At 46.5% G+C, this 22,627-nt stretch overlaps 1 protein-coding gene across 9 annotated transcripts; it reads right to left on the bottom strand.

The window, feature by feature from the left end:
• Positions 1-952: 952 nt before the first annotated feature.
• On the bottom strand, positions 953-22,335 carry TEX26 (testis expressed 26). 9 transcript variants are annotated; one of them, XR_014788810.1, is made up of 8 exons: positions 22,010-22,299; positions 18,451-18,532; positions 14,395-14,557; positions 12,180-12,336; positions 9,983-10,156; positions 7,117-7,278; positions 4,594-4,709; positions 987-1,436 (listed from the first exon to the last, which is right to left on the bottom strand). XR_014788810.1 is itself a non-coding variant. In XM_084841652.1 (7 exons), the coding sequence occupies exons 1-7, from the start codon at positions 22,143-22,145 to the stop codon at positions 1,327-1,329; spliced, it is 987 nt and encodes a 328-aa protein (XP_084697778.1). In that variant the 5' UTR covers positions 22,146-22,335; the 3' UTR covers positions 953-1,326. The 9 variants fall into 9 exon arrangements, 7 of the variants coding, with proteins under 7 accessions (XP_084697778.1, XP_084697779.1, XP_084697782.1 ...); XR_014788809.1 differs by having other exon boundaries at positions 18,451-18,535; positions 22,010-22,267; XM_084841652.1 differs by lacking the exon at positions 4,594-4,709 and having other exon boundaries at positions 953-1,436; positions 18,451-18,535; positions 22,010-22,335.
• Positions 22,336-22,627: the final 292 nt, after the last annotated feature.

Here is a 22,627-nt window from a genome sequence, read left to right as displayed (position 1 = left end):
GTGTAACCTCAGGGGGGAAAAGAAGCATTTTGTTGAGGAAAAGGAATCGAAACTAGGGCTGCAATGTTTACTTGATTCCTTTCGTAGATTAATTTATTAAAATTAAAGCTTTGGTTGACTAAAAATGTTATGCTTAATCAGACAACAGCTTTTTAAAAGTATTCTTTTGAATAAGCAGTCATGGGAAACCTGTTGAATTCCTGTCTTTGGACTACAACTCCATCATCCCTGACCATTGGCCATGAGTTCCCTGCTCTTGGAATGCAGGTAATGATAAATGCTGCATATGGCAAGCACCCTTAAAAGAGGCATTCTGCTTTTTCTCAAATACAGGTGGCGATGCCTCTTCATCAAAAAACAAAGGAAGTATGCTTCACCTTCAAAATTTTTAGTTTTACTCACATTTAAATTTAGGGCGCAATCCTATTCAGATAGGCGGCTGCCCCCGAACTCAGAGTCAACCACCTATCCAAAGCAGGGCAGGGGAAGCACGGAGGGGATCGTTCCCTCTGTGCTTCTCCTGCCCTGCTTTTTCGGCTAGACAAGCTGATTGTGGCTGTCTAGCCGTGGGAGGGCTGAGCAGGGGAGGAGGCTGCTGTACAACACATTGGATGTGTCATTCAGGCATTTCCGCCCTCGCTGCCCCAGAATGTTCCTTTTCAGCCGTTCCACGCTCCTCTCGTGAGCGCAGAGGATGGGGCTGTTCCACGCTGCCTCGGAGGCGCAAGCTCCAAGGTCGGTTCCCGGAAAACGAGATATCCTAGGGCCATCTAGCCGCTGTCTAGCAGCCATAGGATTGCTCCCTTAATTGCTTAGTTTATTGAATAAAACTCATACGATTAATTGACTTACAGAATAGGGTCACAGCCTCAATTAAAATATGTGATGTCCAGAAATCAGTTTGATGTTGCAAGAAGGCAAACTTAAAGCTAAAATGAATGTTTTCTTCTTTAAAAAAAGTGTTATTATTTTCATGTTTTTTATTTAAATCAGTTTCTCAGAATTGCACTATAATAAGGAGACAATAACAGGGTGGGGAAATCAAATCTTCAATGAAACAGGAGCTAGGTCAAGAGGGATTTGATTTGTAATATATAAAACATGCAGAATCTTCTGTGATAGAAATGAAAGTTCCTGAATCCATACTATATTTCCAAGGTCAATGAGGTGGTAGTACTACTGTAGTCTTTTAAAATTTCAAAAGAAACCCTGGAGTAGAAGAAAACTGGTTGTAGCTCTTCAAATGGTGTTACTTTTAAGAGCGACTGTAAGGATATTCAATTGTGATTCAGCCACCCTGAATATTGCCGAATTTTCTCCTGAAAGCTATAAGGTGTATTTGACTGGATTTTCTTCTGGCTTCTTTGCGGAGGAAGGCCTCTGGGATGCCATGTGCCCACTGACCTTGTCAAGGAAGTTCTGAAGGATTGATTTTTCTGCACAAACAATGGAAAGAAAGGCATCACTTAAACATGAATATCCAGACAATATGAACTTCAAAAACTATTTCACATTAGAACAGGGAAAGGGTGGCTTGTCAAAGGGCCACACTAGATACAACGTTCTGGGAGCTGTAGGACTTTTTTTCAGTCTAAACATGCATAGGATTGCATCCTAAATTGATGTTTGCATTTAACCGGCATGTTTTTTTTAAAGTGGGAATAGCTTGCAGGAGTGGTGGGTTGGAACTGATCATTATTGGGCTCACAGCAGGTGGGGAGTGGGGAATATAACTCTTTCCTCCGCTGCTGTGGTTCTCATGAAAATCACCCCTCTAAAGCTGCCATTTATCCCAATGGGAGATTTCCTTCCAATGCAAGTAACAGTTTCAGAGGAGCAATTTTCATCAAAACCACAGCAGGGAAGGAAAGGGTTAAACTCCCCCCTCCCTGCCTATCCTCACCTGCTGCAATCCCAGTAATCATCATTGGCCCCTCCAGCAGCTGATACTGCCAGCTGAGGTCTGTAACAAGAACAATCCTTCTGACTTAACCAGGTAATCCTTTTGTCCTATATGCTGCAAGACTGGAGTCTGGTGTTGGCATTGTCGGGCACCTGTCGATCTCCCTGCCTCAGAAAGGGGTTCACTGTCAATCCCTGGAGCTTTCTGGCCTTGCTGCTGCTCCCCCTCCTTGCTGTTGTTGCCTGTTCTCTTCCCCGTCCAAATGAGTGAACAGTGAGTGGAGCAAGGAGAAGAAGCAATAATCTCCGCACACCTTGGCCTTTCCCTGGCAAGGAGGTAGGAATACTCAGGAAAAGGGGCTCAGTGAGACCCAAAGCAGACATTACTTTACAGATGTGGCAAGCAGCTACGTATTTTTCTTTTTGACCCTAGAGCAGGGGTGTTGAATCTCAGGACCGTGGTCCCAATCCAGCCCTCTGGGGTCCCAATAAGGCTGCTTTCCCCTGACAGCCAATCATTTGATGGTTTCCCAGCTTTTTCTCCAGTCTAAAAGGTTGAAAAGCCTCCCCTAAGTCATGGGGCATCTCTATACCAGCCTAAAATCCTGCATTTAAAACAGGGCTTTCTGCTTCTATTCTAAATGCAGGATCACAACAACTCCCCTTTTCATGTGCTTCCTTTCCCCCCATCCCTGTTCCCCTCCTTTTCCCCATATCTGAGTCTTCCATATCTTTCATTAATCTCACTCCTCTTCTTGCCGCTTTTCCTCTTTTCACGGAGGGAACTCATGTGGAACACAATGGGGTAATTTGATAGCTCATTATCTGCGATCTATTTAAAAATGGAACAAACAGCATTTAGTGCAGGAGATGCCTTGGAGGTTCACAGCATCATGCAAGAAGCCAGCAAACTTTGGTGAAGGAGCAATCTCAATCGCAGGATAAAAGCTCTGTGTGAAGAAAGCCTTAGTCATTGGCAGTATGAGCTTTAAACTAAAATATGCTGGGATTTGGGGGATTTTGGCCCCACCCGCACTGGAATGCGAGCCCCCAACAGCTTCTTTGAAACTGAATTTGTTCCTCGGGCTATAAGAGGTTCGATGTCCCTGCTCTGGAGTAAGCACAGGGCTCCAGTGGTGGATCGAGACTCTAGCATGGGAGGTAGGGGGGCTTTAATCCTTTCTCCTTCTCTGTGCGCTGATCTGGATAAGGCTCCCTGCACCTGCGCGCTCTCTCTCTCTCTCTCTCTCTCTCTCTCTCTCTCTATATATATATATATATATATATAGCCAAATAGATAATCTATTTGCTTAATGGATCACCATCTGGCAGTATAAATTGCGGGTGTGGTGACCCTGTCCAAATTGGTATTGCAGCAGAGGAGAAAGCGTTATAGCTAACATCCTAGGGCCCTGATCCAGATTGGGACCCCTGCACATCCTCTACAATAGAAAAGATATAAAGACGAAGCTGCTTCCTGCATCTGTAAAGAGCAACTTGCCCCAGCACAAACCAAAACATGATAAACCTACCCAGAAAAGGAGCTGCTTTAGATTTTTCTGCTGCAGGATGAGCTGTAGTCACCGTGGCCATTCTACCCGCTGCCACCACCCTCCTCTAGTGACACATGGACCACATCTGGTTTGAATGCTGTGCTTCTCACCCTTTCCATCATGCTTCAGTCGCTTTGCCTGCTTTGTTTTTGTTTTCAAGTGCCTTCTGTTTATCTGCTCTAATGTTTGTGCAGCCCTTTAGTGCTATGCTAGGCAACGTGGTACCCGTGGGCGCCAGTGCACTGCCGGACACCTTTCTTGGTGCTCGCTGAGGTGTCCTACCCCTCCCACTTTTTCTTTTCTTTTGAGATAACACATTTTCTTACCAGCAGCTGGGATTGCTTCAGAGAGAACTGGGAAGAGAGAATGTGTGAGAGAGAAAAATATTGAAGGGGGGCAGAATGAGGTGGAGAGGGAAGAGAGAGTTTGCCTTCTGTGAAATAGGTTTCTGTAGCTGCTGAATACTTGGTTTTAAAGGAGTTATTTAGAGTGCAATCCTATGCATATTTAGACAGAAAAAAAACCTACAACTTTCAGCATGGGAGTTGTAGGACTTTTTCCTTTCTAAATATCCATAGGATTGCACCCTTAGTGTGTTGGGGCTCAGATCCCACCTCTGCCTTGTGCTCAGTCTTTTGGGCAGGTTACTTGTCCTTTGTGATTAACCACACCTCCCATAGCAGGCATTTTGTGGTGGCGCCCAGGACAGTTTCTCAAATTGCCAAATGTGCTCATGGGCCCAAAAAGGTTGCCTACCCTGCTTTAGTGCATATGTGTGTGAGAGTTGCTCCAAAAAGGTTGGGAGGTGGCTTTGTAGCTGACACAATCAGCCAATCAGTGCTTTGCGCAGCCCTGCTTTGTTACTGAGCAACAGCCATCAGATCATCACTGTGCAAATCTAGCTTCTGCTGAAAACCAGATAATGTTTCACAAGGACCTGATGTGGGGAGAAGGTTATATCAGCCTTCCCCAACCTGGTGCCCTCCAGATGTGTTGGACTACAACACAGCCACCATGGCCAATGGACAAAAAAGAGGTGAAGGAGCATATAGTAGGCTCACTGTTAAAATTATGTACATCTGCAAGCACTTTTAGCAGCTTCATAATTTCTCCTGCCTTCCTCATTACTTCCCAGTACCTGTCAGCCAGGGAGGAGCAAGGCAGGAGAGAACAGCCATGAAAATCATTACATCAGCATTGGTCATTACATACATTTTTCAGGAAAAATCCTTGTTGGCTTCCTACGGGAAATACCTGGAAAAATAAAACATGAGATTGCAACATTTCCCCCCCTTGACAGAGACTCTGTGCCTTTAGCACAGGAGTGGGAAACCTGCAGCCCTCTGGATCTTGTTTTACTCCAGCTTCCATCAGTTCCAGCCAGTGTGGCTGATGGACAGAGATGATGGGAGTTGTAGTCCAGCAACATTTGGAGGGCCTCAGGTTCTTCATCCCTTGCAGCTGCATGACAGGTAGAAGTCCCAAAGGTGAAGCTTTGCACCTATTACTACATCTCCATGCTGGGGTGAATGGAGCATGTGGAATTTCCGCCATGTAACTGTTAAAGGCACAGAATCTCTTTCAGAAAAAAAAAGAGAGAGAAGATAGCAACCAGCGGGGAACAAAGAAAAAGGGAAAGAGCAGTGCCTTATAATCCTATGAGAAACGACCTTAGAAGAATGAAAATTCCTACAAAGGGGGGGGGAGAGAAGTACCTCATTGGCTCCATATATAGTCACCAAATCATCAAAGCAATTCAGCTATCTGATCGCACTGAGGGAACAGGGATACCTGATGTGGGTCTGCTGCAAAGTAGATCTGGAGCTAGTCAGCCACCTGAATGGGAACAACTAGGATATCATTCTAGTGATGCCTTATCCTATATTCTAATTCTGATTCAATTCTCCAACTGCCATCACATATCTACCAAAATGGCAACAGCCACACACAAGAGGGAGGTTACCCTGAGGCTTGCAGAAGTGCGAAAATCTTGAGGGGAAAAGCAAACCCCTAAGGAGGGGCTCCAAAAACCAGTACAATGAGGGCTGAGCATGCACAATGTCAGCAGAATGCTGACATTGGCTGCAGAGAGGAAAAAAACTGGAAAAAAAGGTGGGAGGGGGAAGGGAGTGGCTGGAATAGGAGGATGGAGGAAGAGACATATAGAGATAAAGGCACACCTGCACGCTTACTCGCTCTTTCACCAGCAGGTACCTGCCTGGTCAGTCACACTCACCAGCCAGTGCTCGCCCATTCGCTCACCCTCTCACCAGCCAGCACCAGCTTTGTTCACTTGCTCTCTTGCCAGCCGCCATCTGCCTACTTATTCAATCCTCACCAGCTGGTGCTTGCCCGTCACTCCATCTCTTGCCAGCCATTCACTAGCTCTCTTGCCATGAGCTCTCTCACTCTCTTCCCGGCTAGGGCCCACACATGCACCAACTCTCTCACCAGATGGGGCCGATCCATTGACTCATTCTGGGCAGCTGAGGAGAGATTTGAAGGCTCCCCCGCCCCCCGCCCTCACAGACACACAACATCTTGTTGTGGGGTGCCACTTGCTCTTTCCATTTCCCATCTTCAGTCAAGAGTGCTCACACTTACGTAGTCAAACTGGCCCCACACATGCACAAGAGGGGGTTATCAGAAGAATCAGGGGAGGTTTGCAGGGTTAAAAAACATCTTCCATGGGGGGAAAGTAAGGACCCCCGCCCCCAAACAATGAGGACTGAGTGTGCTCAGTGACCACAAAAAACTAGGTGATTTGTTGAGAGAGAGAAAAAACTCTCCAATATTATCCGTTGCTTTTATCCCCACATTGCACTCTGGGCTGACAGAGTAGCATACAACAATCCTGCAGTGTGGTTCACCTAGACCCCTATTGCAAGTTAGAGGCCTGTGCTAAGAGACAGTAACTTACAGCTGCCCTGCAGAATAGTCCATGATTAATATTGTAGACCAGAGGTCGGCCTGAAGTTGGTTTGGACCCTCAGTCAAAGATCTCCCATGCCTCTCAGGTTGCAGCAAAGGGCAATCTATGTAAATTCCCCCCACAGACCTCCTCCCAGGCCAAAATCCAGTCCTCGGTTACAAGCAGAAGCCTCACGCTCCATTGATTTCCATGCAGAATAGTTTTACTTCTAAATGTTCAAAAACCAAAACACATACAACACATTTGCACATGAAGTAAAGTTAGAGCCAGGAGTCCTGTCTTTGAGGCTAATGGTTGTTTGTTTTCAACCTCCTCAGCCACAGACTTAGGTAATACATACACACCAGATATATACTGTGACACTTTGTTGCAGGGCCCCAATTGTACCATTCTGATCTCCTTGGCAATAGGAGAGTATGCAAGTACGATGAAGAATTGGATCATGTCAGTTGTTCAACTTATGCTGGTCCTGCAGTCGTCTCTATTTACAGTGCAGGTAGACAAACACACAATAGAACTTGAAACTGTGTACTGTATGTCTCCAAACTGTGAAGTAATTCTTTTAGCTGGGCAAGGGAGGGGGAACAAAAACTTTGTAGATGCAAAGATTAGAATGCTTGCCACACATATAAAAAGACGTTTGATACCCAAGAAACGTTACAGTTTTTAGCATCACCAATGCTTATGCACAATTCACTGAATGTTTCTCTCTCTCTTTCTCTCACCTACCTGGATTAGGGGCTCTTTCCACATAGGCTTTAACTTCTTCTGGGTCTAGAGAATTCAAAACTGATACAATATCAAGATAATCTGACCCAAAATCTCTTTGGTACGTGGACAGCTGTTTAGTGTGTTCATGATTCCAGATTTGAGCAAGTGACACTGACGGAACTGTGAAGGCAAGCCAGGAAGAGACATGTGAAGCTAGGAAGTAATGAAACCAAGTAGGAGCCATCCATTCTCTATCTTTCCCTTTCCCCAGGACCTGCGGAGTCTTATGCACTTTGTTTGGAATGTTCTGGCTCACAGGTCTCCAAAGTGGGGCCTGCAGAGATGTGGTGGGTTGTCCATATAAGGGTTTCTGCTCCTCTGACACTGGGTGCCTGCCTGGTGCCGTGGCCTCCCCTGCCGCCATCACAGCCCTCAGGTATTGACATCTGGGGAATCTAAGATGGAAGCTGCCCACTGCAGAATGGAGGAGGCAGTGGAATGGCTCCCATAACTGTTGCCAACCACTAGGTAAACATGTCCAGAGGGAGGGCCTGCAGCAAGCCAGAGCAGCACTGGAGAGGGGCTCTGTTGGCAGTGGGAGAGGCAGTGCTGCCAGATGGGAGTCCCTAGGGGAGGGGAGCAGAGAGTCTTGTGCCATGCTGGTCATCCATGCTAGCCCGACCCTTTCGCTACCAGGGTACAATCTTGGGAGATCAGTCAGAGAAATAAGGGAAGACAGCATAAGTTTGGATAGCCTCAGTCTTTTTCCATAAGGAGACAGCAGGAGCTGTGAGAGGCGTGCCATGACAAGCAGCAGCATCTGAGTAAGAGACAATCTGCCATTTCCTCCCCCATATTATTTTGTTGTATTTATTTAAATTTTTTAACCTACCTTTCAGGGCATGCTGCCCTCACAAGGTGGCTTACAATATTACAAAAACATGAGTATACAAATTACAATGAAACACACAGAGCAGTAGCATCAGCAGCTAACCAACCACCTACCATCAGTCCGTTCACAGGTTATTGAGCATGACATGTGAACACACAGTACTGGGTTGTTTAGGGGCTAAACAACCCAACAGTTAACCCAATGACAAACATGGGTCAACCACTGGGTTGTCTGGCCCGTAAACAGCCCAGCATTCCACGTTCACATGTCATGCTCAACAACCTGCAAAGGGGCCAGTTGTAGGTAGTTGAGTAAAAGTGGAAGTGGCTGGCATGTGGGAGGCAGCACACCTGCTGCTCTCTCCTGCTTGTGCATGACAGCCCATGGTTTGTTTAAACCATGGGCTGTCATTACATACAAACCAGTCCTGTGTCTCTCTAAAAAACTGCAATCTCTCTCATTCCTTGTCTAAAAAACTGCTCTCCCCCACACGTCCCTGACAGCCCATGGATTGTTAAAACCATAGTCTGTCATTACATGTGAACCAGATCACAGAGAGGCAAGGAAAGAGCAAGCTCTGGAAGGTGCCTTTGGGAGGGAAGGCTGCTTCTTTCTGGAGATCTGATATGGGGCAGTGGATTTGACTATCTGTTGAAATGTCAAGCTATGCCTCTAACTATGCTCAACCTGTATATTTGTACATAAACAGAAATACTCCAAAAAAACAATATGCTTCCAGCGACTTCCTTTCAAAGGAAACCAACCCCAGGTAAGTGCTGCACACCTGGAACATCTCAGTGCTTGGAGAAGTGGGCTGAACCCATGCTGATTATGATTCGTATAGAACAACTGATGATGGAAGCCAATGAGTTCCCCAAGGCCCCCCAATGAGTCCATATTCAACTCCTCTTAACTCTAAGGGTGCAATCCTACAGGACAGACACCTTGTTGATGGAGCACTCCAATGTTAGAGTGCTCCAAGCATCCAACACCCTGCTGGCAAGAACCTGGCAGGGCAGGAGGAACAGCAGAGGCTTTTTTAGCCTCTCTGTCCTCCCAAAAGCCTTTTTGTGTTAGACAGGCCTCTGAGCTTATCTAAACACACTGACCTTGCTGGGGGCAGAGTCGGTAGTTGGAAGGCCTTTGGATCTGACAGATTTATGGCCTCTCCTCGCCCCTCTCTGCCCAGTTCACTGACACGCCCCCTCTGTCCTCTTTCCGAAGGTGGAACTCATAGCTCCATTGCGGACTTTCCACAGTGGCTGGGAGAGGCGGGTTGAGTTGGGGTGGGAGAATTCCCACTCAGATTTCTCCCTCTGGGACTATAGATCTGTCTACAGGCTCAGAGGGGGAAATCCCCAGCATTCCATGGCAGGGATGTATAAGAATTTCATTTTTGCTCGCAAAATATATGAGCATGCCCTGTTCGAAGCCCCGAATGTGTGTCTGCCAAAATGTTTCACAAATTGTCAAAGATGTGCGTGTGTTCATCTCGTTCCCAATTCCCAGTTCAATTTGCCCAAACTTCCTCAGTAGACTGAATCAGTCCCACTTTAGTCAGTGGAGGAAATCTGTGCAAACTTCGGGAGATTAGCACAAATCTCCCGTTCGCCCAAAGCAAGCAGCGATCACAAAAGGAATCAAGAATGAGATGAGTGGTAAGGCAATGTTCAGAGAATCCTAGCGATCTCGAACATCACTTGTTCACCCATTCTTATTCCATGGTCTGTCAGATACCATCCAGGGCCACAGGATTGCGCTCTGATTCCCACACACTATCCACTGGGAACGGTCAAAGTGGCCCTTCAGATATAAGTCTCATTTTCCTCATTTTCTTGGGAAGATTCAGCATTCTGAATGGAATATGACCTTGAGAGTATTGAATGGCTAGGTTGGCAAGGAAATGGGGCTGAACGAACCAAATTCCAAAAGTTGAACCCAGGCTTCAAACTCCAAGTTTCACAAGTCGTCGCGCCCAAAGACAATTCTCACCAGCGCCTTTCACTGGAACATGGCGCTTTGCATTACATCCGTATTTCCAAGTAAAGTCCATTAAGTCAGGAGCATGGGCTTGGGCCCCATAATGGCGCCTGGACTCGGTATCTGGAGGCCTTGGGACTAAATTCTTCCAATCTGGGGGTGCGGGCACACTATCTCTTGCTGCACCTGTAAAGTAATGTCATGGTAAATATAAGGATCTAATAAATTCCTTGCTCTCTGTGGAAAGGCCATTGGGGCAGGGAGAGAATCAGGTGAAAAGGAAAGTATATAAACCCATATAGGCTGCAATCCTATACACATGTGCCAGGGTGTAAGACCCGTTACAACCAATGGGGCTGACTTCTTAGGAGACCTGTATAGCAGCGGAGGCTGGTTGAGCCCCGATGGCAGTGGGGCAGTGAATCTGCTCTGGCTTTCAGTCAGAACTCTAAAGGAGCCATCCAAGGTGCTGGACCCAGTCCCACAAATAGATTCAGCACCTTCGATAGCTCATTTAGTGCTCTGACTGAAGCCTGGAGCGGATTCATCGCCCCACGGACATCGAAGCCACCAGATTCTACTGCTGTATAGGATTGCACTGTTAGTGCGATGTGCTCCTAGTCACTAGCAGGACTGTACCATGCATGGAAACAATGAAAGTGCCTACAGTGCTGGCAGCCTACCTAAGGATCATATTGTATCTCAGAGTTAGATGAATGAATTGACTGACAAATGCCAGATGAGATCAAGGAGATGGGAACCACCTTCACAAGACTAATTTGGCATATTGAAACTGCAGGCTGAGTAATTTCTCCTTACCACTGATATAGCTCATTACTCAGCCTACGCTGCCCATGCCACACTTCATGTATTTATTACAATTATATCCAGCTCTTCCTCCAAGGCGCTCAGGGCATCATGAGAATAGGTGCTGTGCGAATGTGACTGAGCAGGAGATTAGTAGTGGGATCCTGGTCCCATGATGTGACTAACAATGGATGTTTGAGAGACTGTAAGTGGAAGTGATAAATAATATGCCTTATATTTACATTTCCTTATGTGAACCAGAATTGAACTGATCTGTGTTACATGTGCCGAACCAGTTACTTGAACCTTTATTATCCTAAACTGGGACAACTTCAGTTGCAGCTGAACCTGATTCCCAACCCTTTAGTTCAGAGGCGGGCCACATATGGCCCCCTTGCCTTCAGTGCAGACCTTCTGCTCTCCACCATACAGTCAAAAGCAGCTGTTGGGGGGAGGAATTTGGATGAGGGCTACAGGATGGGGGGAAGGGTCAGGCCTTTCCTCAACTTAAACCCAAATAGTAAACCCAAATAGTAGCCCACCCAAAGCTACAATTAGCATTGGAAGGGGTTTTCCAGCCCACCCGCCACCAACACACATATTCTGTGGCTAATAACAGCTTTGGGTGAGTGATTTAATTCAAGAAAATAGTACTGGGGGAGGGTAAACTCCCCCTCCCCCAGCACTGCAGCTCTGATCCAAACTGGAGACCCAGAGGTAGGTTTGATCCAAAGAAAAAGAAATTGGGAAATCTGCATCTGATCATGGATCTCTTACATCTCATGTCATTTGGCCCTTAGGATGGTCTAACTCTGGGGTCTCCAACATGGTGCCCGTGGGCACCAATGTGCCCCTGAACATCTGTCTATGGCCTTGTAGGCCACTTCCAACCCTACTATTCTATGACTGTTCTATGATTCCCTTGGTGCCTGCCAGGCATCCTGCCCCTCCTGGTTTTTATTTTATCTCTTAAGGTTTAATTTTAAAAAATTAACTGGGAGGCTGGCATGCTGCAAAGCAAAATGCTACCCTCTAGCGTCATCTATATTTGGGTTCAAAAGAGTAGTATTGTGTTTTGGCGCACAGACATTTTGTGAGAGTGCCTGCAGTACTATGACAAAATTCCAAATGACCCAAAAGGGTTGGGGACCCCTGATCTTTCTTGTTAGGGAGTGGGAATGCATACTGTTTGCTTACTGCTGCAGTGAGTCTGCTCAAAGGTGGAGGGAACGGATAAGGACATATAGATCCTATGTTAAATGCTGTGTTTCATGCCACAGCATAGGCTGGGGAATGTCTCTGGATGAAACATGTCTCTTCTATTCTCAATTACAGTAGCAGCCATGAACTTCAACATGATCTTTATTACAGTATTTAATAAAGCTAAAGCTAAAGCCCTTACCTGGTTGTATCCCTAAATAATCTCTTGCATATGCTGTTTTATACTGCTTTTTTAATACTTCCTCAATCTCTTGTTTAGTAATAGGTTTTGTCCAAGGTGAAAAACTGTCTGTAGGTAATGGTGTTTCTTCTCGAGGCATTTGCCAAATCAGGAAACGCTAAGAATACAGAAAGGGAAAAGACTACATATTAAAATCTTGATTTAAAAAATGCGTTTCACATAAACAGGTCTTCAATCCTAATATTCTTGTTTCTTTAACAATCTAATTTTTCTGTCTCTAGAAGATACCACAAATTTGTCCATAAATTGTGCAAATTGCTCAGAAATCTGTGCAAATTGCAGAACCTTTCTGCCCCCCACCCTGCAAAATGTGCAAAATTCCCAGAAAATCCACAGACTGGCCCAACATGCAGATTGAGTTAGGTGCCACAACAGGAACTGAAACGAAGTTTGGGGACCCGACCTAGGGAAACTCGTCAAAATCTACCCACCAAACAGATTTCTCCAAATCCCTAGGCTACACCAAGCTTTCTTCATTTCAGCACTATAATTTAGGGGTGGGGGTCATTTTATTCATGCTGTTGTTAAGCTATTGGGAGCCAGAAATCTTTGCTGTTCACCCGAAGATCTACAGTACATCGAGACCTATCTTCTGCTCACCCCTGTTGTACACTAATAGCATGTGTACAATAAGCATATTCACTATTGTACATTATTAGCATGTCTACAATAAGCACGGGCACAATTTTGTACATCAGTAGTATAGCGGGGCACACGGTTACCTGTGCACATATCAAGCACTATGGCTGTCTCCATTGTTTAACTAAGAGCAGCAATCCCATGCCAGGGAAGCAGGTGTGTAGAAAATGCATGAAGCAGTTTTAACTATGGCAAAAACAAAACATTAAGAACTGCAGCAAGGGTGCTGGTGTGGATCACGCACGCATATGCAGTATGTTTTAAATGGGGATGACTCTGGCAGATGGCAGCAGCGTTATAAAGGATTCTAGGGATATGGGAGGGGGGCAGCAACTACGACTTTGTATGTGGTTGCTACCCTTTCCCTGTACCACTGTGATTTTAAATTAATAATACACCACACACACACACGCACACACACACACTATACCTTAAGAGATGCTCCCTGAACTTGGCAGCAACAGCAGTGATATGTTAAGGAGCATCAGGAATCAGCAGAAACACTAAACTGTTAACAGGATCTTGGGAGGAAAACAAGACAATAGACCAAAGCCTATGTCTAGGCAAACCCTTACCCTGCCAGGTAGGGCAGGGCCTACCTGAACCTCTGCCATGCCCATTCCAGTCCAAAGGGCCGAGCTCGATGTAATGTTAAGCACGTGATTGCCACTTGCATGTTTGGTTTTTGCTAAGTAGAAGCCGCTGCTCTCCCTACCCCAATTTCAAAGGGGGCTGTGGCTTGAGGGGAGAGGGCATTACCTCTTTGCCCCAACGGTGGTTCTGATCAGGACTGGGGTTCCCCATGGCTGTTAAGTGCCCCAGGAAGAAAATGACTACTCGTGCATTTACTTAGACCAGGGGTAGGCCAAATCCAGCCCTCCGGGGTTTCTCAGATGGCCATGACCTCTTCCATTGGCCCACTCCCTTTCCCACAATGGCCCATTGTTTGGTGGCTTCCTGGCTTTTGTGCAGTCTTCCCCCTTTCCAAATGGTTGAAAGGACTCCCCTAAGGCTTAGCTACTGGCAGTAAGAGCTTTAAGCTAAAATATACTGGTATTCTTGGTATTTTAGCACCACCCACCACTGGAATGTGGTCCCCAACAGCTTCTCCAAAATGGAATTTGGTCTGAAAGAAGTTTCCCGCCCTTTACAGTCTCATTGGACTCAATGGGGATTGGGCTGCTTTCCTTTCCTCCTTTAGGAAGGGGCTGTGGCTCAGTGGCAGAGCACATGCTTTGCATATAGAAGGTCCCAGGTTCAATCCTCAGCAGTAGGGCAGGCAAAAATCCTGCATGAAACCCGGGAGAGCCGCTGCCAGTCAGTATCGACAATACTGGGCTAGACGGACCAATGTCTGACTTGGAATAAAGCAATGTCTCTATCCTGTTTGAGGAGCCGTTCCACAACAAAACTGCAAGACATTATGAAATATGAAGCACATGTAAAATATATGAAAATACACCTGTAAAATAGGTGAAATGACAAATTAATGATGACAACACACTGCATTTCTTACATCTCCAGGCTGGGGATTGTTTCTCCTTATTCCTGATGCGGAGCCGCTCCTTATAGGTTCTGCCTTGGAAAAAGGCTTCCAACAGAACTCATCTCTGTAGATATTCCTTCCAGTTGGTTCATCTACATGAAAGGGAATGACGTGTCCTCTCCCTGCTCTGGCACTGCAAGAAACCATACAGGCAATCACATCCACAACCTTTAAACTATTTAAACTTGCAGTTATCTCCCAACCTATTCTGCTCCTGTTTTAAGTACAGTACATGCAAATGCAATATGGGTTTGCTTATCTAAATCAGGGATAGACAACCAGCGTGCAGAGGTCTTCAACTACAAATCCCATAAACCTTGACTACTGATCATGCTGGCTGGGAGTGATGGGACTTTTAGCCCAAAACATATGGAGGACACCAGGTTGGCTGCCTATCACTGATTTAAATAGATAGCAGCTTAGGAAATGAAGCCTTATGTTGAGTTCATCGATCCATCTAGCTCAGTATTGCCTGTGCTGGTTCAGCAGTCTCTCTCCAGGGTTCCTGGCAGAGGTTTTTTCCAGCCCAACCTGGAGGTGCCGGGGATCAAACCTAGGACCTTCTGCATACAAAGCATGTGCTCTACCACTGAGCTATGGCCTTTTTCCCATAAGGAAGGATTGGGGGAAGCAGATGTGACTGAACCATCCCATGAAGCTGAGTGGTTAAGAGAGCGATATGGGGAGGGACCACAGCTCAGTGGTAAAAAGTACATGCTTTACATGCAAAAGGTTCCAGGTTCAGTTCTGGGAAACTCCAGTTCAAAGGAGCAGGTGAGGTCAAAGATGGAGACCCTGGAGAGCAGTCCCCACGGTAGACTAATACTGGGCTAAATGGACCAACACTCTGACCAGGCAGATTTCTATGTTCCCTACGACCAGTGACAACTCCACATTATTGAGAGGCCTTGGACAAGATGCCCTCAGTGAGTCTACCTTCTCACCACCATTGTCACCAGCTTCTCTTGCGCCTCATTCTCATTGCTACCACTTGCTTGCTTGACAGGCAGACAGCCAGTGAGCAAGGAGGCAGCGGCATCTCCTGCTCCTCCTCCCAACCACCTCCATTGTCTAGGCCAGAGCAAGAGGCAGGTGAGCAAGCAGGTTGCAACGGTGCAAAAGAGGAGCAACTCCACGGGGCGCTTGTCGGTGGGCCCCTGCTGGGTTTTGGACTCTCAGAAGATGCCCGACCATGCCTACCCTTGATGCCAGCCTTGCCCACGATATTTCCCCAGTAACTGCTAATATTATTACAAGAAAGTCCAGGGAGGTAAGCAACCCCAGAAGGAAAGACTTCTGCTCAATGACTAAGTTGTTGCAGAAACAGACGGAGTACCAGGCCGTCTCAGCTGTAGCACCTGCATAGACAGAATCAGAGAGCATTTGGAGGCTGACCAGCAGCAGGTTGAGAGGGCTCCCTCAAGCACTTCAGAGGGAGAGCGCTAAAAGGAAGGAAATGGGAAGAGATGGGAATAGTGAAAGTCGCAGCTGCAAGGAGGCTGGATGATCTGTGATAGTTAGGAGGAAAAAGATCTGTGGGCCTTCTTCCAGATCATAGGTTATTATCCTATAAGTAAGCTGTTAAACTGGGGGAAATAATGGGTTTGTTTCCTTTTGCCTGACCTTTATGACTCATCAAGGGCTAAACCAGTGGTGAGTGCCAACTGGTTCAAGGGCCCTCATGCAAGACACACCCAATGGGCCCCCTCCCTCAGTGAGTTTACCTTCTCACTGCCATTATCACCAGCTGCTATTGCTCCTCTTTCTCTTTCTCATCACTGCAACCTCTTGCTTGCTTGACAGGCAGAGTGCCAGGGAGCAAGTCAGGAATGACATCTCCTGCTCCTCCTCCTCACCACCACCATTGTCTGAATGACAATGCCAGAATGAGAGGCAGGTGAACAAGCAAGTTGTAATGGTGAAGAGGAGAAGCAATTCCAGGGGGGGCTTTTCTCAGTGGGCCCCTGTTGGGCTGTGGGCCCTTGGCAGGTGTCCGACCATGCCTACCACTGATGTTAGCCCTGGGCAGAGGGCTGGTTCACATGATCGCCTGTGCCCACCACAGCTTTAATAAGCCACAGTGGGTTGCAGTATATGGAGACCACCACTGTGAATATTCAAGTTGCGATGGGCAGTTGCCGCAGCTTATCGTGATGCGTGAACCCGGGCAGAGTGTCTTGTTGTTGTGATTAACAGGTCACTTAGAACCCTACCGCAGCCCTTGGTTTCTGGGTGGCTTGTTACCCACAGCAACAAGCCACGCTTCCCGGGTTTGCACGTCACGATAAGCCGCAGTTGTGGCTTAAATATTCACAATGGCAGCTGGCACACGCCATAACCCACCATGGATAGGGAGGCACATAATACTAGAACCTACAGTCATCCCATGAAGCTGAATGGTGGGAGACTCAGGGCAAATAAAAGGAAATACTTATTCACACAGCATGTAGTTAAACTATGGAATTTGCTACCACAAGATGTGATGATGACCACTAATTTGGATGGCTTTAAAAGGGGGTTAGACAAATTCCTGGAGGAGAAGGCTATCAATGGCTGCTAGTCCTGATAGCTCTGTACTACCTCTAGTATCAGAGGCAGTAAATGTATGTACACCAGTTGCTGGGGAACATGGGCGGGAGGGTGCTCTAGCACTCATGTCCTGCTTGTGGATTTCCTGTCAACAGCGGGTTGGCCACTGTGTGAACCGAATGCTGGATTAGATGGACCCTTCGTCTGATCCAGCATGGCTCTTCTTATGATCTTATGTGGCTTATTTAAGCCACAGTGGGCACCAGTGGCTGTGCAAACTGGTTCACTGAATTAGTTGAATGCTGAAAGCATCTTGGGGTACAGTGTGCCTTTCTCTGGAGATATGACAGGCAATTTCAAGACCCCAATTGCTCTCTCCCCTTATGGTTCTCTGTCTTTAAACCAGACTTGGACTCGACAACCCTTCAAATAGAGAATACCTTCAAATAGAGGACTGTCCTCTGACAGCCCATCAAACAAAGGATTATCCTTTGTAAAGCAGGACACACAGCCACTGTAACTCCCATGCTGGTTTCCCATCAAAAATTACCCCTGGCTGCTATTTACCTCCATCTCCAAATGCACTTTTTACAGTAAAAAAAAAAAACACCTTCAGGTGCAAATAGCAATTGCGGGGTGGTGATTTTTGGCAGGAAACTGGAATGGGGACTGGATATGGGTCAGAAGCACATTCTGGATCGGGCGGGGGTGTCACGTGGCTTTTTTCTTCAAAATAAGAGCGGCCTGCTTAAGCACAGACTTTAAAAAGTGTGAATAACTTAATAGGTAGTTTAGTCTATACATTACCGTGCAGACAAAGCTATATTTTCATCCTACTTTGCAAGCTTTTGATGAGGAAAGTGCCATTACAGGACAAGTTTGGTAGCAGACCAATAGGGTAATATATGCCAATAGAAAAAAAAAGGCAGTCTTGTTCTCAGTCGAAGATCACAGAGAAGAGAAAAGGGTTCTCAGGATGCAAAATGGAATTTATTGTAAGAAGCCCAACGCGTTTCAGCCTTTTTTTCCTATTTTAGGCCTTCTTCAGGGAGCTGTAACATAAATGGCAATACAATTTACAAATAGGACAACACATAATTAAAACATTACTGAAATACAAATTGCCACAGGGGCTAATTATGTGTTGTCCTATTTGAAGACCGAAACATGTTGGGCTTCTTACAATAAATTCAATTTTGCATCCCAAGAACCCATTTCTCTTCTTTGTGATCTACTTTGGATGCTCACCTCCTTCTGTTTTCTTGTTCTCAGTTGAAACAGCCTTTAGCTTGAATAAATCTAAACAAATGTTCTTAAAAGCTGCTGTTTTCTTTTCTAATTGTGCTTGGTATAGCACTGGAGCCAGGAAGGGTAAGATTTAGGACACACATTAATAAAAGGAATCAAAGAGCAAAGGTGTTTTAAGATGTCAAAAAATACCCCACAAACCCAAATATGATGGAAAGGTTAAAGTTAGTTAAATCAGTGTCATCTTACCAATCTGCATCAGGATCTGTTGCAGGTTTAAAGACAAAATCGTGTTTCATGGTCGATTCATAAGGATCCCACTTTATGCTACCTACTGAAAACAGTACCTGTAAGTGCTATAAATTCTAAACACTCCCTAGCCTATTTTTTATTTTATTTTTACTAAGCAGCAATGAGAAAAATGATGGTTCAGCTATTTCTACAAAACTGTTCCAAGTGTGTTGGCACGAATGAGAACTTTATTCCCAAAGCAAACAGAAGCACCCTGGGGGTAGAATCCAGATCAGCACTGCTAGCTGGGCAAAACCTTCCTCCCACACACATCATGCTTCTTATCTGAATTACCCCCGCAGGGTATTGTTTGCTTAACATAATAATCACAGCTAGTTGCTAATCACAGCTAGTTGCATGATTATCACTGTATCTGTTCACCCCTCCATTAAGGATACAGAAAACACCCTTACAGTTTAGCCAGTTCACGAAACTTCCGGTTCTGCATTTCCTTTTCTCACTCAGAAGCCACCAACTGGCACTTGTAGAACTTTAACAAAGCAACATTCAGGATTCATTCTGATTTGGTTTAAAGAGACAACACCCAAATAACTGTTATTCATTTTATCAACATGGCAGGAGCCCATTCACATTATTCCAGTTATGGAATTATACCAACAATCCACGTAACTGCAAAAATGAATGGCAAGAATGGCTTAAAAGATGCCATAAATGTTTAAAAGTCATCTTTAAAGTCCCAGAAGGCTGTTGTTTTTGCTGAAACTGCATCTGGGTACTTCCAGACAGATGGCTCCAGGCACTAACAATCCAAAGGTATTGTGCAGCTATTCCGTCTTTTCTTCCTTAGGATGCAATCCTATGCAAGTTTAGATAGAAAAAGTCTTACAATTCCCAGCATTTCCCAGGCAGTTGGCTGGGGAATGGTGGGAGTTGTAGGACTTTTTTTGTATTTAAGTGTACACAGGATTGTGCCTTTAATGGATTTTTCCCTGGGTTAAAAGGGGAAAAAAAGACAGAAGAAGCAGTGGTAAAACATGGGTTACAAATTGAAGACAATGACGTCTGGACCCCCTGTAAAATTCCATGAATGTGTGATCACACAATAAAAGCATTGTTTGATAGCACCTTAACATGTCTATCCCTCTAGAAATTGTTTCTTACTCATCCTTTAAAAAAAAGTAAAATAAAGTGTTGTTCTGTGAATCAATTGGATTTAAAAGTACTTAATTTTGAGTGGATTATGCCCAAAGACAGACTATATGCCAATTCCATGATGTAAAAGAAATACATTTGGAAAAATTAAGTATTTTCAAAAGTTTAGCCTGTAATGTTCTTGTCTACAAGGCAAGAGTTGCAAATGGGTAAAACGAAAGTCCTAGATTAGTATCCCATTTGTTCTGAGATGGTTAAAAACTTTTTCTAGCTTCTAACGGGCACCTGAGAGGCAGAAATTCAATCGGTGTAACTTTTCCAGGCATAAGACACTGCTGGCTTCAGGTTTCAAGGGGCCCTTTGACAAGATGTCCTGAGTGGGCTACTTACTCTTTGCCACTGTCACTGCTGCCCACTTGGCTTATTCTCTCCAACTGCAATCCATGTGCAGCACAGCACGCACAGAGCGCACAAGACAAATGGAAGATGCTGCTTTATCTTACCTTTGTCACTGTGTGCATGCTTAGGGAGGGCAGGTGAGCTGGTGGCAACAGCAAGAAGGAAAAGCAGCCAGGCCAGGAGGCTCTAGGAGCTGGCAGTAGGCTTCCTGCTGTGGTGTAGGGCTCAGCAGAGGCCTGACTATGCTGACGTCTGGCACTGGCCTTGAAAGCAGTTATTATGAGCATTCAGTGGAGGCTGGCGGCTCCAAGGTCAGTGGGGCAGTGCATCCCCTCCGGGTTTTAGTCAGAACCAGTCAGAACTCTAAAGGAGCTATCCAAGGTGCAAAGCAAAGCACCTTTAGAGTTCTGACTGGTTCTGTCTGAAACCTGGAGCAGATTCACTGCCCCACTGACATTGGAGCCATCACTGCAAAATCTGACAGAAAAAGCTGGCAAACCTACTCGCTGGGTGATGGATACTTGGTTGGGGGCTACATTGGCCATACCATCCCTTTCACAGGCTGTAGAGGATATATTGCAGGGGTAGGTAACCTGGTGCCCTCCAGATGTTTTTGGACTACAATTCCCATAATCCCTGACCACTGGCTATGCTGGCTGGGACATATAGGCACTGTAGTTGAAAAGATCTGGAGGATACCAGGTTACCTACCCTTGACATACTTCATGCTGTAGTCACATCAGTTTACTGAGCTTTCTGTCTTTGAAAAGAATTTGCACGTTTGCTGATTTAGGGCATATAGGGATTCGGGACTCCCTCTCACATTTAATCATGTGCTGTCATCCCCACCCCACCCTGGCTACTGCCACCCCTTTTATGTTTTCTTTGCCTGATCGAAAGCAGCCTCCCAGGCTGTAATCTCCAAGGAGAGATCAGTGGAGGGAGGTACATCTTCACCCTTTCCCCCGCTGCTGGTTTTTCACCACCCAGTTCCCTCCCTCAAGCCCATAGGGGACTCAGGAATTCTCTGACAGACTTCAATTCTAAAAACAACCACAGTACAAATTTTAAACAGCAAAACACTGAAAGTCGGTGGATAAGAAGAGGTCCGATGTCTCTCACTCAAAGGGCTCTGTGTACCCATAAACTTCAGGTTTGGGACTCACGACACAGGCACAAGCAATATGCTGGAAGTCATTTGCATATATTTCTATTAGTTAAATATGCAAAGATAGGGTACAATCCTATACATGTTTAGACAGAAAAAAAGTCATACAATTCCCGGCATGGCTGGCTGGGGCATGCTGGGAGTTGTGGGACTTTTTTCTGTCTAAACATGCATAGGATTGCACCCTAAAGCTGTCCAGAATCACATATCTACCCTGGCCTTCATCAAAGGAGCTCATAGCGACCATCTCCACCCTATCTTATCTTCACAACAGCCCTGTGAGGTAGGTCAGTCAGCGGGAAAATAAGGCCCAAAGTCACCCAGTGAGCTTCGTGGCTGGGGTGGGGGTTGAACCTGGGTCTTTTAAATCCTACTCCAGGGGTGAGAAAACTGTGGCCCTCCAGAGGTTGCTGGACTCCCACTCTTATCAGCACCAGCTCGTGTGGCCAGTCAGGGATGATGAGAGTTGGAGTCCAACAACATCTGGAGCGGCAAAGCTTCCCCACCCCTGGACTAGTCCAACACTGTAACCCCAGGGGTTCCCATTGCTCTGAATTCACTTGGCAACAGCATTCCATCTGTCCCAAAGAGTCTGGCCATTTCTAGCTTGTATCAAACATCCCAACCAGATTATGAAATATACCAAACGTTCCAACTATGCGTTGCGTAATCAAACCCCTCTCCCCGCCAGGGCTCATTTCAGTCCAACCCAACCCAACCCTGCCCCTTCCTTGTGTTCCGCAAGGTGACAAAAGGGCAAGCCAACGCGCCGGCTGTTTTCCGGCTAGGCTGGGTTGCCCTTTTTTCCTCAGAGCGAGGCGCGGAAAGGATTCTTACCAGCAGGCGGTGCCGTCCGAGCTGACCTGGGTCGCCAGCGGGGAGGGGCCATGGGGACCGAGGCGGGAGCTGTCGCCACCGCCGTCCCATTAATCGGGGGGAGGAGAGGGCTTCGCTCCTGCGCCGAGGGCTGCATGCCCAGTCCAACTGCTCCCCAAACGCAGAGTGCGCCCCGCTGCCCCTTTCCTGCCGGCGTGTAAAAGCTGCAGCCCCGGGGAAGAAGCCAGGCCGGAGGCAGAGCCGCTTGAAAATGAGGGGCGCGATGGACGACGCAGCTGCCGCCGCCGCCCTCCCTCCCGGTTGCCCCGGTACCAGGCTGTTATTATGACCAAGGGAGAGAGCAAGTTACACCCTTCCTGCCTCGCTGAGGCAGCGCGGGGTTCACACGAAGGCGGCTCTGCCGGCTGTTGTGCCGAGGAGCGAGTGTCCCTGGGCTAGAGGCGAAGGAGGAGCGAGCTCCTGCCCTTTCCATAAAGGGCCTAGTAGCCATGTTAGGGCGCAATCCTGTGCACGTTTAGACAAATTTAAGGCGCAGTCCTGTGCATGATTAGACAGAAAAAAAGCCCTACCACTCCCAGCATTCCCCAGACAGCCGTGCTGGGACTTTTTCTCTCTCTG

Source organism: Heloderma suspectum, chromosome 3 (genome assembly GCF_057233095.1).
Source record: "Heloderma suspectum isolate Gila_16-S chromosome 3, 16-S_ref, whole genome shotgun sequence".
In the NCBI taxonomy this organism is placed as follows: Eukaryota; Metazoa; Chordata; class Lepidosauria; order Squamata; family Helodermatidae; genus Heloderma; species Heloderma suspectum.
The sequence above is the reverse complement of the archived record's forward strand: the minus strand, read 5'-3'. Positions and strand labels throughout refer to the sequence as shown.